Source organism: Rhipicephalus microplus, chromosome 5, assembly GCF_043290135.1.
Source record: "Rhipicephalus microplus isolate Deutch F79 chromosome 5, USDA_Rmic, whole genome shotgun sequence".
In the NCBI taxonomy this organism is placed as follows: domain Eukaryota; kingdom Metazoa; phylum Arthropoda; class Arachnida; order Ixodida; family Ixodidae; genus Rhipicephalus; species Rhipicephalus microplus.
Window position 1 is genome coordinate 179,301,606 of NC_134704.1, and position 14,669 is coordinate 179,316,274.

General features: G+C 42.5%; 1 protein-coding gene across 4 annotated transcripts in view; it reads right to left on the bottom strand.

Annotated features, from left to right (window-relative positions):
* The window catches only part of qtc (GRIP domain-containing protein quick-to-court), a 74,815-nt gene that overhangs the window by 17,779 nt on the left and 42,367 nt on the right, over positions 1-14,669 (bottom strand). For all 4 annotated transcript variants that reach the window (XM_075896237.1, XM_075896239.1, XM_075896238.1 and 1 more), the window contains one exon: positions 7,655-7,789. In XM_075896237.1, the coding sequence (XP_075752352.1) occupies positions 7,655-7,789 (135 nt within the window). The remainder of the gene's footprint in view (positions 1-7,654; positions 7,790-14,669) is intronic.

Here is a 14,669-nt window from a genome sequence, read left to right on the forward strand (position 1 = left end):
TTGCTGTCTTGTCTTGCGGTTTGACACCGGGGCATCATGACACTGTCCGGGACGGAGGGCGCCGATCACTCAGTAGGCTGCTGTGTGCTTGGAGTAAGTAGGGCCACCTTACAGAATGAATGTCGCCTTGCGGCTGCCTCTTCTGCACCTAAGCTAAGTGGATGCCCATTGTTGTCCAGAAACTCATTACTAGCAGACTTGTGCGAATATTCGAATGCTTCGAATATTCGAACGAATAGTTGAGTATTCGAATGCACTTCGATTCGAATTTAAGTTTCCGGGTGGATAGTTTCCATTGCCAGCGAAGCACGCTTGCACGATAAACACGGCCAGTGTTAGAAATCTCGGAGGTCGTGTGTGTTTGTCCGCTAACGAACGACGAGTCCAAGCAACAGATGCCGCCACAGTAGACCAGCGCGCTCGTTTATGCGATCGTAATCGCTTGTGACGCAGTTGTGGTGGTTTCCACTGGAGGTAAGTGGTGGTTTCCGACCTTCCGTCGTGTCAAAAAGTCCGGAAAATTAGACTCCGGGGGATTCGTGCGTCCGAAATTTCAGACTTCCTTATACATTGATTCTATGGGGCTCATGGCAGTGCCGCGAAGATGTCCGAATTATCGGGCATGTCCGAAAATTCGGGTGTCCGAAAAATCGGCAGTTGACTGTAGTGTAAATAAATGTCATGTATATACCGTATTTACTAGCATTTTAGGTGCACCATCTGTTTGTTTTCAAGAAATCAGTTTTTTTGTTTCCGCAGATAATAGGTGTACCCTCAACTTGGCCGTGATCAGTAATAACATACTGCATTTGCACCGCCCTTTTACATTAACTGAATCGAGGAAAAAAAAAAAAAGCACACAGCACCGCTGCACCAGCTCTGGGAACGGAAATAACCTTTGCACCGGCGCCAGCGTGGCTTCAACCGCTAGCCCGGCTGAACCCGCTACACATTGAATGTACGATTGCCGATTGTGTCCTCATCAAGTGCACATTGAGTTTTTGTCCGAAAAAGCGTTGTCATTATAGCGTTTGCTACCTCATTCGAAAATTTAAAAGCTTGTTGGCTTTTCGATGCGAGCTTTCGTCTTTGCTGCCACTACGCGGATTTGCACAAGGTCCGCGGACTTTTGTTGCCGTTGATTTTCTGGCCACAAACTCAAATATTGTATCAGGCGTAATGCTCTTGAATCAATTGCTTGAGTGCGAAATTTTCGATGCCCAATCTTCATGTTGTCGTGTACATACTTCTTGCGACAACACACTGAATCGTAGGTAAGCTAGACCTAATCACGGTCGGTGTTCTCGGTGGCGGTCGCGGGCAATCAAAGTTGCGGTTTTGTGCGGAATCAACATAACTTTTTTTTGTGGCTCTGCTCAAAGCAAATGGGGCTTGGGTGGCACTTGTAACACTTGAATGGGGGTTCTTGATAGGATTGTAATGTCTTGAATATAGGGTGTGAGCCCGTGAAATCGAAGGATCGGTACCATACAGCGTGTAAAATTTCAGTTGTGATATTGCACATTATCTAAGTGGCCTGAAATGTAACCAGCAAATTTCCATGATGACGCTTTTTTTTTCTTCGTAGTTTGCAAGTTTTTTTGTTTTTTTTCACGCTCATTTCATTGATAACGTAGATCTTTCGATGTTAATCTTTGGAAATTCGAATGCACATTGTGTAGCATGCCTCGATTCCTGGACACGCGAGACTGCATGCTCAACACGTTTTACGATAGTGTAGCCTATGAAGACGGTTCTTTTGGCTGTAGTACGGATATTCGTGACTTCGGTGAGGTACGTTATCGACGATCTATGCTGTACCTGGAGATAAAGTTTTCGTAAATTTCACCCCGCGTAATAGGCGCACCCTGAACTGGGACCTGAATTTTCTCTAAAAAGAAAAGTGCACCTATTATGCAAGCAAGTACGGTATCAAAAGCCATTGTGCCGAAAATTGAATCAAACCCTTCTTATAATACTGCCAAATGAGCTTTTTCATGCTATCGCGTAAATAAAGTTGTTTTTTCGTTAGGAGGCTGCGGGCAGGCCTTACACTGCCTGTTTTTTTAATAATAATCTGGACACATTTACCAGGCGGTGCTACGTGACCATACTGCTCTATTCCAGTGATGTTAGCAGAGTGATACCATCTTATACAAACATGCTAAGGGTTACAGTCAGAACTCTCCTGTCATCCCCTGCAAGCCGGCCATTGCTAGTGACACAACCTGTTCTTACAGCTAGATACATGGCAACACATTCCACAAGACACTGGTTCACTTCATACACAGCATTGACCTAACGGCGCCCATTTCATACACATACGTATATACACACACAAAATATCATGCCTTGAGGGCAAGTCTATGTCGCTAAAAAAAAAAAAAAACATATGACCTCGTTTATTTACCATATTTATTATTTATCTAACAATACAGCTGACTCCTCATATAATCATTGCAAAGTGGGTTACAATGATGAACAAAACAGTTGAACTTGTTACACAAAACACAAACAAAACTTTAAACCGAACATATCAACTAGGCTTGTATGAATAACAGTTTCTTATTTGTTGTCCTAAATGAAGTCAAAGCAAATAGAAATTAATGTTGGCCACTGCAGTCATCTAGTGGTTGCTGTGCCTGGCTGCTAACTCAAAAGCTGTGGGTTCTATCCCAACCATGGAAGTTGCATTTTGCCAATACACTGTGTTGCAAAAGTTGCAAAAGACCCATACACTGTGTGATTTCAATGCACATTAGGGCACCAAAAGAGGACAAACTATCCAGAACCCTCTGCTATGATGTCTCTCTTAGTCCGAGTCACTCTGGGATGCCAAACCCCATAAGCCACTCAACCAATCAATTAGCATCCAATAATTTCTAAGCCAATTATAAAAGCAGCAGGGTGCTAATTACAAGCAGCACAATACATTAGTAAATTTTTCCAGGTGCTTTCTAACTTTAATAATAATAATAATAATAATAATAATAATAATAATAATAATAATAATAATAATAATAATAATAATAATAATAATAATATGCACACTTAACTTTACAGAGTGGCTTCACAACAATGTGAATTTTTTGGGGGGTTGAACAGTTTCATGGCACAGTGATCTGAGACCGCAATGATATCTTTTCAGGTGGATTACATGTTGTAAACTTCCACTGTTCGTTCATTTAGGATTATTCATAAGCCTGAATAAATACTATGAATAGAGAAATTCACTGAATTATACTATTCAATTTTGAAATTCTAATGTTAGTCCACCTCTGTGTTTCTGTAAGCGCATGCGCTATAGTATTCACACGACGAAGACAAACATACAGTGAGCTCCCTCTAATTCTTTCGTTACCATGCTTATTCAAATTGATCACTGGAGATCGATGCTTTGAATCGTCAATTTTTGCAAGTTGGAATTTTTTTCTCGTGAACCCAGCACCTTTTCATAGTTAGTCCACCCACTCAACTTTCAAAACTGGTTTGAATTGGCCCGTTTGGCCAAATAGTAATTTTTGACAGACCTTTGCGCGAACAAATGTGCATGTGTTATTGGGAAAATGCACTTGGGGGGCAAACTTGACAAAAGTGTTTACCCCTCATGGTTATGCTACAGTAACATCAAAGTTTTGAAATCATAAGAACCTTTGCAAGTCAAGTATCAATTCAAGGCGTCAGCTTCGTAATATCACAGGGTTGAGCAGTAATAATTGCCAGAAATGTATGCCAGCTATTCAATAGAGAGCTGTTCCTAGGAGTCGGAGAAAATTTATCCTACGAAAAATCATTTCGAAGGTCTGCCACATGAGTAAAGTGTGGAGGTGGCCTTCTCAGCCAGTTTCCAGCAGGTTTGGTTTCGCTTGTATCATTATATCAAACACAGGGCCGCATCTAGAGCCACTATGGCGGCGGCGTCCCTCCCACATGGGTGTGCATCTCCACGGCAAAAAACGTCCATCGCCCAAAATTATCTAGAAACCACATCTGAATTGAGTGAGGACGAGCTTAGAGTCCGTAGTTGACAGCACCTCAGCTTCAAGCGTTATGGCGACGATGTTTTGCGACAGCCTGAGACATCCACCGCCGTTCATGGGCTTGCTATGTTTATGGCCTCAAGCTGCCTCCTCCGCCACAAGTGCATAGCTGCTCACCTTTGTGCGCAACCTTACAGCTAGTCTGGTTACGTGTGAGGTCCACACGTCGCTGCGGCACAATGTGCTGGCGCCGGCAGCAGAGCTTTTCGTCACAAGAAGGTCCCCGGAGCACATCTTGCCTTCACTATACGTAGCAGTGTGAAACATTTTAGGACTGCGTGGAATGTTGTTCTTTTTTAATACGATGTTCAAAAATGCAAATAAATATGCTTGGATACATACAGTCAAAACCAGCAATTACGAAATCGCCGAGGAAACCGAAAAATTTCATTTTCGCGAGAATTTCATTGTCGCGAGTATGAGACATAAAAACAGTGATACGGCCAGCGGAACGAAAATTTATTGCCAGAAGTCGGTCAACTTACTTTGCCGACCCTTGCTATGCAACAACTTCAAAGCTCTCCCTTCGCACTGGAAAAAGTGGTCCATTGCTAAGTCGTCATCATGGGCGCCAAACAAGGAGCGAAGAGTGTCCAGCGCATCCAAAACAATCCGTGGGTTGTTTTGGATGCGCTAGTGCGTCGTTCCTGCTCGCAGTCTCGCTGTCAGCGGAGTTAGGGCTAAAGCCGACTCTGATGACGCGCCGCGCTCGTAGACCGTGTGCCCGCTCGTAGTAATCTGATCGTGCATCCGGTGCGGCCACTCATAGTAATCTGACCGTGCCGCCACTTACAGCTTCGTTGCTTGCGACGAAGCACGTCGCCACGAGTATGCTAGCGCGTCGTTCCTGCCCGCAGTCTCGCTGTCGGCGGAGTGAGGCCGATGACGCGCCGCGCTTGTAGTAACCTGATTGCGCATCTGCCTACTGCTCCAACTAAACTATATCTTAAGTGATCATCGAGCCGTGAACACGTCACGAAGTAGCAATTTTCAAGAGCCATGTTCTCCCCACGCACAAGCAGCAGACGACGATCGCCCGGTGCGAGCATCGGGCAAATGGCGAGCCGAGCTGAGGCAACATGGCGGCCACAGCCAATCAAGGGCCTCGAAACGACCTTCAAACATTAGCTTTTTGTGCGCTTGCTTTCAAAGGGAGGAGCCAGCTGAGGCAGGAAAGTTAAACACGAAGAAATGCTCTTTCCGATGAGCCCAAGAAGCCGGCTTCCGGCCCCGCCATCGCAAAGCCATAATTTTTTGAAAATTGCTGTTTTCTCGCGATTTCCAGAAAAAGTTTCGCTACCCAGGTGGGTGAAATTAATTTTCCGAAGCACTTCTGTGCGGTTTTCAGTGTAGATATTTTGGAATCGGATAAAAAAATGGTTCCAGAAACTGAAAGCTTGATTTTCAAAAAATCGATTTTTCTGCCCTTTCTCGCGATCCCAAAGCCGCGTCCCCCCTTAAGTAAACAAAAATGGCAGTACCCACGCTAGCACGGCAAAAGCAGACGTTTACAAATTTCGCGTGCGCATAACACGCATACGAGCATATTTTCGACAGTTAACTTTTGGCGGGAGGGTAAAATAAGGCCTGCACCGTGGTACAAAATTCGTTACTGCGGGATCGCTGTCCAAAAATATTTTGTTGCCGTGAGATACGTAATACATGGGCTTCTATGAACGTTCGCCGGGGATCCGGAAATATTTCGTTGCTGTGGGGATTTCATACTCGCGGGGTTTCGTTATTGCGGGTTTCGACTGTATACTGGAAAGCCAACTTATGCGGATGAGGCACCTCATGAAAAGAAGACGAAATAAGGGAGTTCATTGGGCATCTGGTTTATAGAGGGATTATTCACATCACGGGCATCTATCTGTAATGAAACACCTGCAGGCTCTTATCACACACAAAAAAACTAAGAATCACTGAGAAGAGGGTACGAGTTCACTTGTGTCTCACAAAAAAGAAAGCCAAGCACTGCTTCACCACATTGCACAAGCAATGAAGCAGCATCTCACTTTTGATTTTCTTCGTCTATGAGAATAGAGACATCCTATATAACATTTATTATTTTTTATACTATTCCTGGGTCATTTATCTTGAAAATGTATATTCCGAATTTACTTTCTTGTGAATATTTTTGAAGATATAGTGTTCTTTATTGCAGTTTTTACCAGCTGGCAAACATAAACACACAATCTTTCAGCTTTTTATTCATTAAAAACATTTTTGTTGCTCTACAATGTATATTTTTTGGAAAGAGCATTTCACTGTGCACGATCTGGTACACTGAAATGCGTGCTGGAGTACGTTATGAGCTGGCAAAAACATTCTGCCTGAGGCACTTGAAAAATAACTGTTTACGCGTGGTAACGAAAGAGTTCAGACGAACTCTATTAAGACAAATTCTGGCTTAACACGAACAACGCGGGAGTGTTTGTTTGGTTTCTCATAGACTCAATGCAAAAAACGTCTGCTTAAGACGAACCACGTAACACAATTCTTATGTTAAGACGAACTCTCACAGCGACCAACAACGACGAAGGTTCTGTGCAACGAACATTATAGTCTTGATGGGGAACTGAGAGAGCAAAATAAATAAAAAGAGAGAGAGGACTTCTGGCACGAAAACTCAAAGCATATCGAAAGTTAATGGTGACGTGGATAAAGAAAGCAAGTTGAGTGGAAAAGAAAGGTCAGCGCATAAAGCTGGTATCTTCCTCAGCCCTAGCCTTTAGGTGGTACCATGCTACAGGGTCGTGCTACATTTTTATTGTTAAAATGTTGTAGCAATTTATTCATGAGCATATTTATTGTTAAATTGCGAAATCGAGTACTCACTATATTAATATAGATACTCTACTTGGGAGCATAGTTTTTATCAAGCTGAGCCAAATAAATGCTTTTCCTTGCTTCTTTCCTCCCCATTGCACGTACACTTCATTCCGTGTTTTCAAGCAACATATTTAGATGTACTTGGCATATTAGCATTTCGTTTTTGGGGGTACTTCTGATGATACAAACTCCTGATGAGACAATTAAGTGATCGAGGTCCCTTGGAGTTCATCTTAAGGGAGCCTACAGTAGTACTGTGAACAGGAGACTTTTTTTTTTAATTAGATCACTGCTGTCTGCTTCATGATGTCCACATAAAAAGTGTGCTTACTTTTACCTCTAGTAGTATGAAGCTTCAATGAAAACACAGATTTCTAAGAAAAAACAAAGGCTTGATGGTTGCAGAACTGTTGATCATCCAGGCTGTTCCTTTCACATGCTGCTCTTTACATTTAACCCTGGCTTCATGCAAGCTACTACCTGTTTGTACTTGTACCTAGATGGCCAGCACAATATGGCATCAAACCATCATAGCAGCTTCAAATGATTTGTAGGAACAGTATTTATAGATTCTAAAGCATTGACAAAATGCCTGAGACACAAAATGGTCTGCGGAACAGCACTTTTATTTCTTCATAATCTTGCAAAGCACCTTCAACAAATACCACAGACAAGAAAAGTGTATAACATCAAGCTTGCCTGCCAAGAAACTTGGAAAGTAAGCCATTACCATATGAAGCTAGCTGCATAGAAATTGTGGCAGTCTAACTAGCAGGCCTCACCTGTACATCTTGAGGTACATCTCACTGTGCCAGCGCTCTTGCTTTTCAATTTCAGCTCGTGCCTCCGAAAGTTCCCGTTCCAAGTGGCGCAGGCGCTCTTGGGTGCTCTCGTATGCTGGCCGAAGCTCCAGGTACCTGGGATAGGGGGGACAACCACATGAATTTCAGCCCAGTCAGTAAGTAATATAAATTGAAATATCCATAAACATCGGTCAGTACACTGACCATGATTGCCATCGAATCATTTTCATCACTGCTACGTTATGACAGTCAACTAACTGCTTGGCCTGCACTACAGGCTCTGCCAAGCCCCGTCATGCTCAGCAGAGAAGCCCACTCAACAATAAGATGGAGCAACGGCTCACTTTATCTCCAAACACACTACGAAAACTTCGGCACCATGTCATATTCATATGGCTATAGCGCACCACAACAAACACACAAAAGCGCGACACACACACAGCGCTAACTTCCAACTAACGTTTTATTTGTGATCACACATGATATTCATACAATAACAGTAGATCAATAAAACCTGGAAAACATCATGTAAAGATACAGCACAGCTCATGCACGTGTCATCACTAATTACGACAATCTGCACTTGCCAATATCAAAGCAAAGATTCTAGATACCTCTTTTCTTTAGCTGACAAGTCTAAGGAAGCCTCACTCACACATTTTTCTTTCATTTTATCAATTTCATTGGCTTGAATGATTTCATACGTAGTTCTGTCACTGGCCCTATCAAGAACACGGGTGTCTTGAAACGTAAGGGTGCAGCCGCACCTCTGCGTCTGCGTCTCTCTTTTGTGTTTCTGTCGTGGTGCGCTACAGCCATATGAATGATGGCCCCCAACCAACTATCCCAGCAACGTGCCTTATCGAATTCATCATGTCATCGCATGTTTAGCTTACTTTATGCTTGCTTTGAAGAGGCGAAGTGAGACGTGGTACAGTTGAATATTTGTGGCACCCTTCAGAAACTTAGGCTTTACACCTACTTACAGAATTGATAGCAACCTAAAAATGCAAATCTGCAAAAGCTAGCCTGAACAGGGCCACTAACATTGCCATATCACAAGGTGGTGAATACACATGTTTAAGCATTGACAACGATGACAAGCCAATTTCAGTCTGGCTATGAGATCAGCTTTAAACAAGAGAGGGGTTTCATTTCAAGGTGACGACAGAAAATAGCGCTAAGAAACGGGGACACAAGACGAGGACACACGGCACAGGCGCTAACTTCCAACATATGTTGGAAGTTAGCGCCTGTGCCGTGTGTCTTCGTCTTGTGTCCCCGTTTCTTAGCGCTATTTTCTGTCGTCACAATGCACCAACAAGCCCAAATTTCGACAGTGTTCATTTCAAGGTGGTTGTTTTGGCATAATGCTGTTACGGAGAGTAACGAATTGTTATGAATTGGTATAACCACGACTGCTAGATAAAAAAGATGATGCGGCCTGTTGCATCTTGCCTAGGCTTGTGCGAATAGTGAATTTTTGGTTCGAAGCCAATAGTGATTTTGATCGAATAATTTCGAATAGAATTCGAATGGTATGTATGACATATAAAAAAAAGGGAATATTTATCATGACCTAACTAACTTGAGCAATATTTTTTAATTGAAATAGCGGCTCTATGCAAATGCCATTTATTTTTTAATTCAAAGGATGTCAAAACAACCTTGAGTAGTAGTTTCAGTAGGATGCGAGTGATAACCTGTAAGATACTTAATGTTTTAAAATTTATTATACTTGGATCATATAAGCCGTCATAACAAGCTTAATAAAATGAAGCATTGATTTGAGAGTACCATGTTTCTTTAAAGGGGCCCTGCAACACTTCTTTAAGTAGCCATGGAGCCAGTAAACATGCTTGTTGCCTCACAAATTTACTGCTGCAATGTTTCTAGAATCAGTCCAGTACGAGTGGAGTTCCAAAAATTTGCCACACGCTGCTATTGCATTCTCTCTTCTCGTCCCAACGAAATAACTGGAAGCTAAGCAGGGAAGAATGGCACGATGAAAGAAAATACTCCATGTGCACCTCGTGACCTTGAGCCCCTCTTTTTTTCTTTCTTTCTTCGGATACGCGGTTTTTCAGTGCGATCGCGTATCTAATCGTGGACAAGCGGCGGTCCCGGTGACGGCGAGCGCATCATGCTCAAATCAGCCAATGCCTGTGACCAGAGCCATATATTTCTTCTTGACTGTGACAAGTGATTTTTGAGCTTATAGTGTCATTTGCCAAAGAAAGAAAGCAATTTTTAGCTTTGAAAATTTATTGTGAATTTCAAGCCACGTGCTGCGCTAAAATATTTGCCTCGCGTGTTTTCGGTAGCCTCGACTCTCGATCGGCAGCGTTTTCTGACCATGTTCAATAAGTGTTGCAAGGACCCTTTAAATTTGAAGAAAGGCTTCACGGCAAAGTGATTTTTTGTAGGTGTTTTCATTGTTTAGCACCTCTACATTACAGTGAAACCATCTTTACAAGCGGTGACATGCAGATTAATGTATCTTTATTCGTTCATTGCGAATACTTCAAAAATATTTGATAATTTAAATTCGAATTGAAGCAAATTCGAATAGTTAACTATTCGTTCGAATATTCGAAGCATTCGAATATTCGCACAAGCCTAATCGTGCCACCATTAATGGGCGAGCACGTCTTGGCAGAGTTGACAGTTTCGGCCGCTTTTTTCGAATAGGGCGCTGACACTGCACCGATCAAGGTGGATGACACTTCATGTTTCAATGTTGTTGACAAAGGATTTGTGCATGTCTGTGTGCTTTTTTTGTGTGTTTTTCACACTTTTCTTTGTGTGCGGTCTTGTGTGGTGTGTAGCTTGCCTCATGCTTCCTGTGCTCTAGTACTATTCTATGTTGTGCACGTGTGTGGCAGACAGTTTTTTAGTGGTGTGACGCTGCAAACTGTTGTGTGCCGCTGAGCAGCTTGAGCACAACAAAAGATGCTAGTTTGAGGTACAACGTATTCCCCTGTGATCTAAAGAGTCGAGAAGCGTATCAGGATGCGTATTATTCATAAGAGAGCACTTATTTTTGTCACAAATGAGCGCTGAATCAGACACACGCCATCACCTCTAGAGGACAGCATCAAATCACCCTGCCAAATGTTCCCTTTACGAGCGCGTGCAGCAAAAAAAGAAAAAGCATCAACAAAATGCACCCAGGGCGTGCCCTTACCCTCTACGCACGCGACAGCCAACCAGCACAGATCTGGAGAATTTGAAACATCGGAGCGGAACCTTTTTTGGGGGGTGACTGTCTCCGTAGAGGAACTGGCAAGACGAAACTCTTTTCCCCTCGCTGTTGGTGTGGTATGCGTGTTATGCGCCCTGAAATCACTTCAAATGTTCGTGAAACCGAGAAGGATCGAAACTAGAAGTGATGGAGAGTGGGACGGGTAGTGAACTCGACCAAAAAATTTTGATGTTTGAGCGAGTCGTGTAGTGCAGTCAGTCAATGTTGAAGAATCGAGTTATGACGCCGCTGGAGTACTTTTTTGAAGAGTGTCACCAGGATGATGACCAGAGCTGGAGTTTGTTTCACTGTTTCGTTAAAGAATTATGCAGTACACACGTGTGGTAAATATTTGGGGCCGAAAAGTGTTCTTGTGCAGTTTATGATGTGTGAAATTGCATTTCTAGCACGGTAAGTTTGTTCCCGTTTTTTCAAATACCTTCTAAGTGATTTTGTCTATTGTAATTGGTAGTTACCGAGTGTGCGAATTTGTGTAATGCCATTACTGACAATACATATTTTCTTTGTGTTGTAAATTCTTGGTTTTAACTAAATCTTTGGGCCGCAACTGGCATTGTTGATGCTCTAAAAGGACCTACATTTAAATTGTGCATGCTTTTGCAGTGCGTTTTGGTGAGCTGATTCGTCAACTTTTGAAATCTGCGCAGCGATTTCCTTCCCATGAACGGAATCAGTAACCAATTTCATTTCAGGTGAGTCAAACATGCAGCCTTCATGGAGAGTATTGAGGCCTATACTCGATGAAAGATTGGCCCTTCTCGGGCAAACTGTTCACATATGTCGTGTAATAGCTACTCCTTATAACGATTCAGAAATGAACATGTTATGTGCAACTACAAAATGCGTTGTCTACGGCCTACTGTCGCGCGTATCAATGCATGTGAAAGATTTTCTCCTGAGAGGAGTGGTGAAGCCAGAGTGGGTGCGAAGTGAACTTGACCCATCCCACCGCTTCGGCGGCACAGAACAGGCTGCACCTTGTTTTTTTATCCAGCGGCTGCGGTACAACGGCAACCACAACATGTTTGCCTAATTGTTTGCTTGTACTCCTGTCGTGCTTACAGCAACACCTCATATAAGCAAGACGTTATTTTAAGTGTTAATATAATGGCAGCAAATTGCATCCCATGCACTTGGCGCCTTTCATTTGGATCTCATTCATACCAACAAATTGTAGGCGTGAGCTACTGCCATCCTGCTTGTATAAAGCACAGCAGACTCATCTGGTACATGCGACACACTGAACTAGAATGTGCTTGTTGAAGGACAAAGCACTAGCTTACGCGCACAGATATAAACTTTTGTGCTGTAAGGTTCCCTGCTTACATCTTATGACAGGCATGGTCAGAAGGTGAGAAAGAGAAAAAAAAACTTTATTATTGAGAGAAAGAAAATTGGTTATAGGTGAGTGCACGAGAATGTGTTTGCCTTATGTCCATCCCATTTGTCTATCGGCCTGGCCAGTCGGTTAAACGGCAATTCCTGTTGTTATGAAAGACACATTAGGATGGCTTCCCTCCCTAATTGTAGGAGAATATTGTCCCACCCCATGCAGCTTCATTATTGTACACATGTGAAAAAAAAAGCCTTCACCAGGTCTCGGCTGAGACCCATGCCAGTGAGGGAACATGCACTTGAGAGCCAAGCATTCAAACACTGAACTATGGCTCAGCAATACATCTTGCAATCACTGAAAGGTGATGAACAACATGCATACACTAGTGAGTAGGCTTGTGCGAACAGTGAATATTAGGCTCGAAGGGACTTCAAAGCAAATATTGATTTTGTTCGAATAATTTCGAATCGAATTGTATATATATTATACAAAGAAAAATGGCCATATTTATCATGACCTAACTTGCACAGTATTCTTTTTAATTGAAGAAGAGCCTCTATGCAAATACCCATTTTTTTTTCTTTCAAGGGAAGTTGAAAGAACTAACAGTAGTAGCAGGATTTGACTTTCTGCAGACTGCGAGTGATAACCTATAAAATATGCAACATTTTAAAATTTATTATACACAGAGCATATAAGTCATCACAGCAAGCTTTTAGGCTTAATAAAATTAGAAATTGACTTGAGCATGATATGTACATTGAAAAGGGCCCTGCAACACCTTTTTAAATAGCCATGAAATAGATTCACTAAAGCCTATTGCCTCGCAAATTCACCGCCGCAAAAATTTTTAGAATCTGTCTAGTACGAGCGGAGTTGCAAAAATTTGTTGCACACTGTAATCGCTTTCTCCTTTTTCGTCACGATGAAGGCGTTGGAAGCTAAGCATGGAGGGATAGCACGGGAAAAAAAATGCGTCACATGTGCCTCATGACTAGAAAGCGGATTATAGGCAAATGCCTATTTTGTTCCTTGCTTTTCTATCATGCCATTTCGATATATGAGTATGAACTGGAAATTAAGAAGGGCTTTTAGGGTGTTTTTATAGAGCCCATAAATGCCTATTTTGAGTGTTCGTGCTTAAATGCCTATATGTGCCTATAAATGCCAATTTTCCAAATGGGCACCTATATGAGCGCTATTCAAGCCAAAATTTCATTTTCGAGCGGGTTGTAAAACTGCTTTGATATAAAAAAAACAACATTGATATTTCCGAACTCTAGAAGATTCAACAAAGACAAAGCTGACGTGCTGCGAGTGATCGGAGGAGGAGCATGAGGAGTGCAAAATCCGCTATTTCTGCAGCCCTAAGTGGAGGCATGTCTCAGCGTCTGCAGGGGAAGGAGGAGAGAGAATTAAAGATGGGGTAAGAAAATAAAAGTCACATCTATGGCTGAGAACACGACGACCACCTTCTATAGACATCTGTCCAGTGCCCTAAAGGAACTGAAGAACCACCCTGAAAACCTGGGTGTTGCAGAGCTAAAGAAAAAGCAGGTTTTTCTGGGCAGCCGCGGGTAGCTGGGGAACGAATGAAAAACCATGGAGAGCCACTAATAGAATGCTCTTGTTGATTCATTGGTGGCAAAGATCGCCAAATTGTTACATTATCAATAAATATTTTCATTTTTATTTGCTTTTTGCCGTAGATACAAGTCACACACATCGTTATTTTGGAATATTTCAATTTTCACAGAAATTTATTTTGCCCATAATTACGATTTCGAGGGCCTAAAATGGTGTGTTACCTGCCTGTCTTTGTCACCTAAAATACTCTTTTTAGTGCGTAAAAATCCGGCCTCTACTCATGACCTTCAGCACTTTCTCTCTCTCTTTTTTTTTTTCTTCGAATACGCAGCTTTTCAGTGCAATTGCGCAGGTGTGCCTGGACAAGTGGCGGCCCCGGTAACAACTGAGCACGCCATGCTCAAATGAGCCCATGGCTGGTACAATGATCGTGACTAGTGATTTTTGAGCTTGTGGCGTCATTTCTACTCTACTCGCTCTCCTCTCACACAGATGTATTTTAGTGAAGCTGTGTCACTCATGTACTGATCTTGTGGTTGTGTTTGTGCCCCTTCTGCTTGGGCCTTTTTGGCCTGCAGTATTCCACAAATAAATAAATAAAAATTTGTCGAGAGAAGAGAGCAATTTTTAACTGACTTTGAGAATTTATTGGAAATTGTAGGCAGCCTGCTGTGCTGTAATTTTCAGTTCACGTGTTCTCGGTAGCCTCGACTACCGATCTGCAGCGTTTTCTGACTATGCTCAAAGTGTTGCAGGGCCTCTTTAAATTTGAAGAGGGCAGAGCGGATTTCCCCTGGATAGGTGTT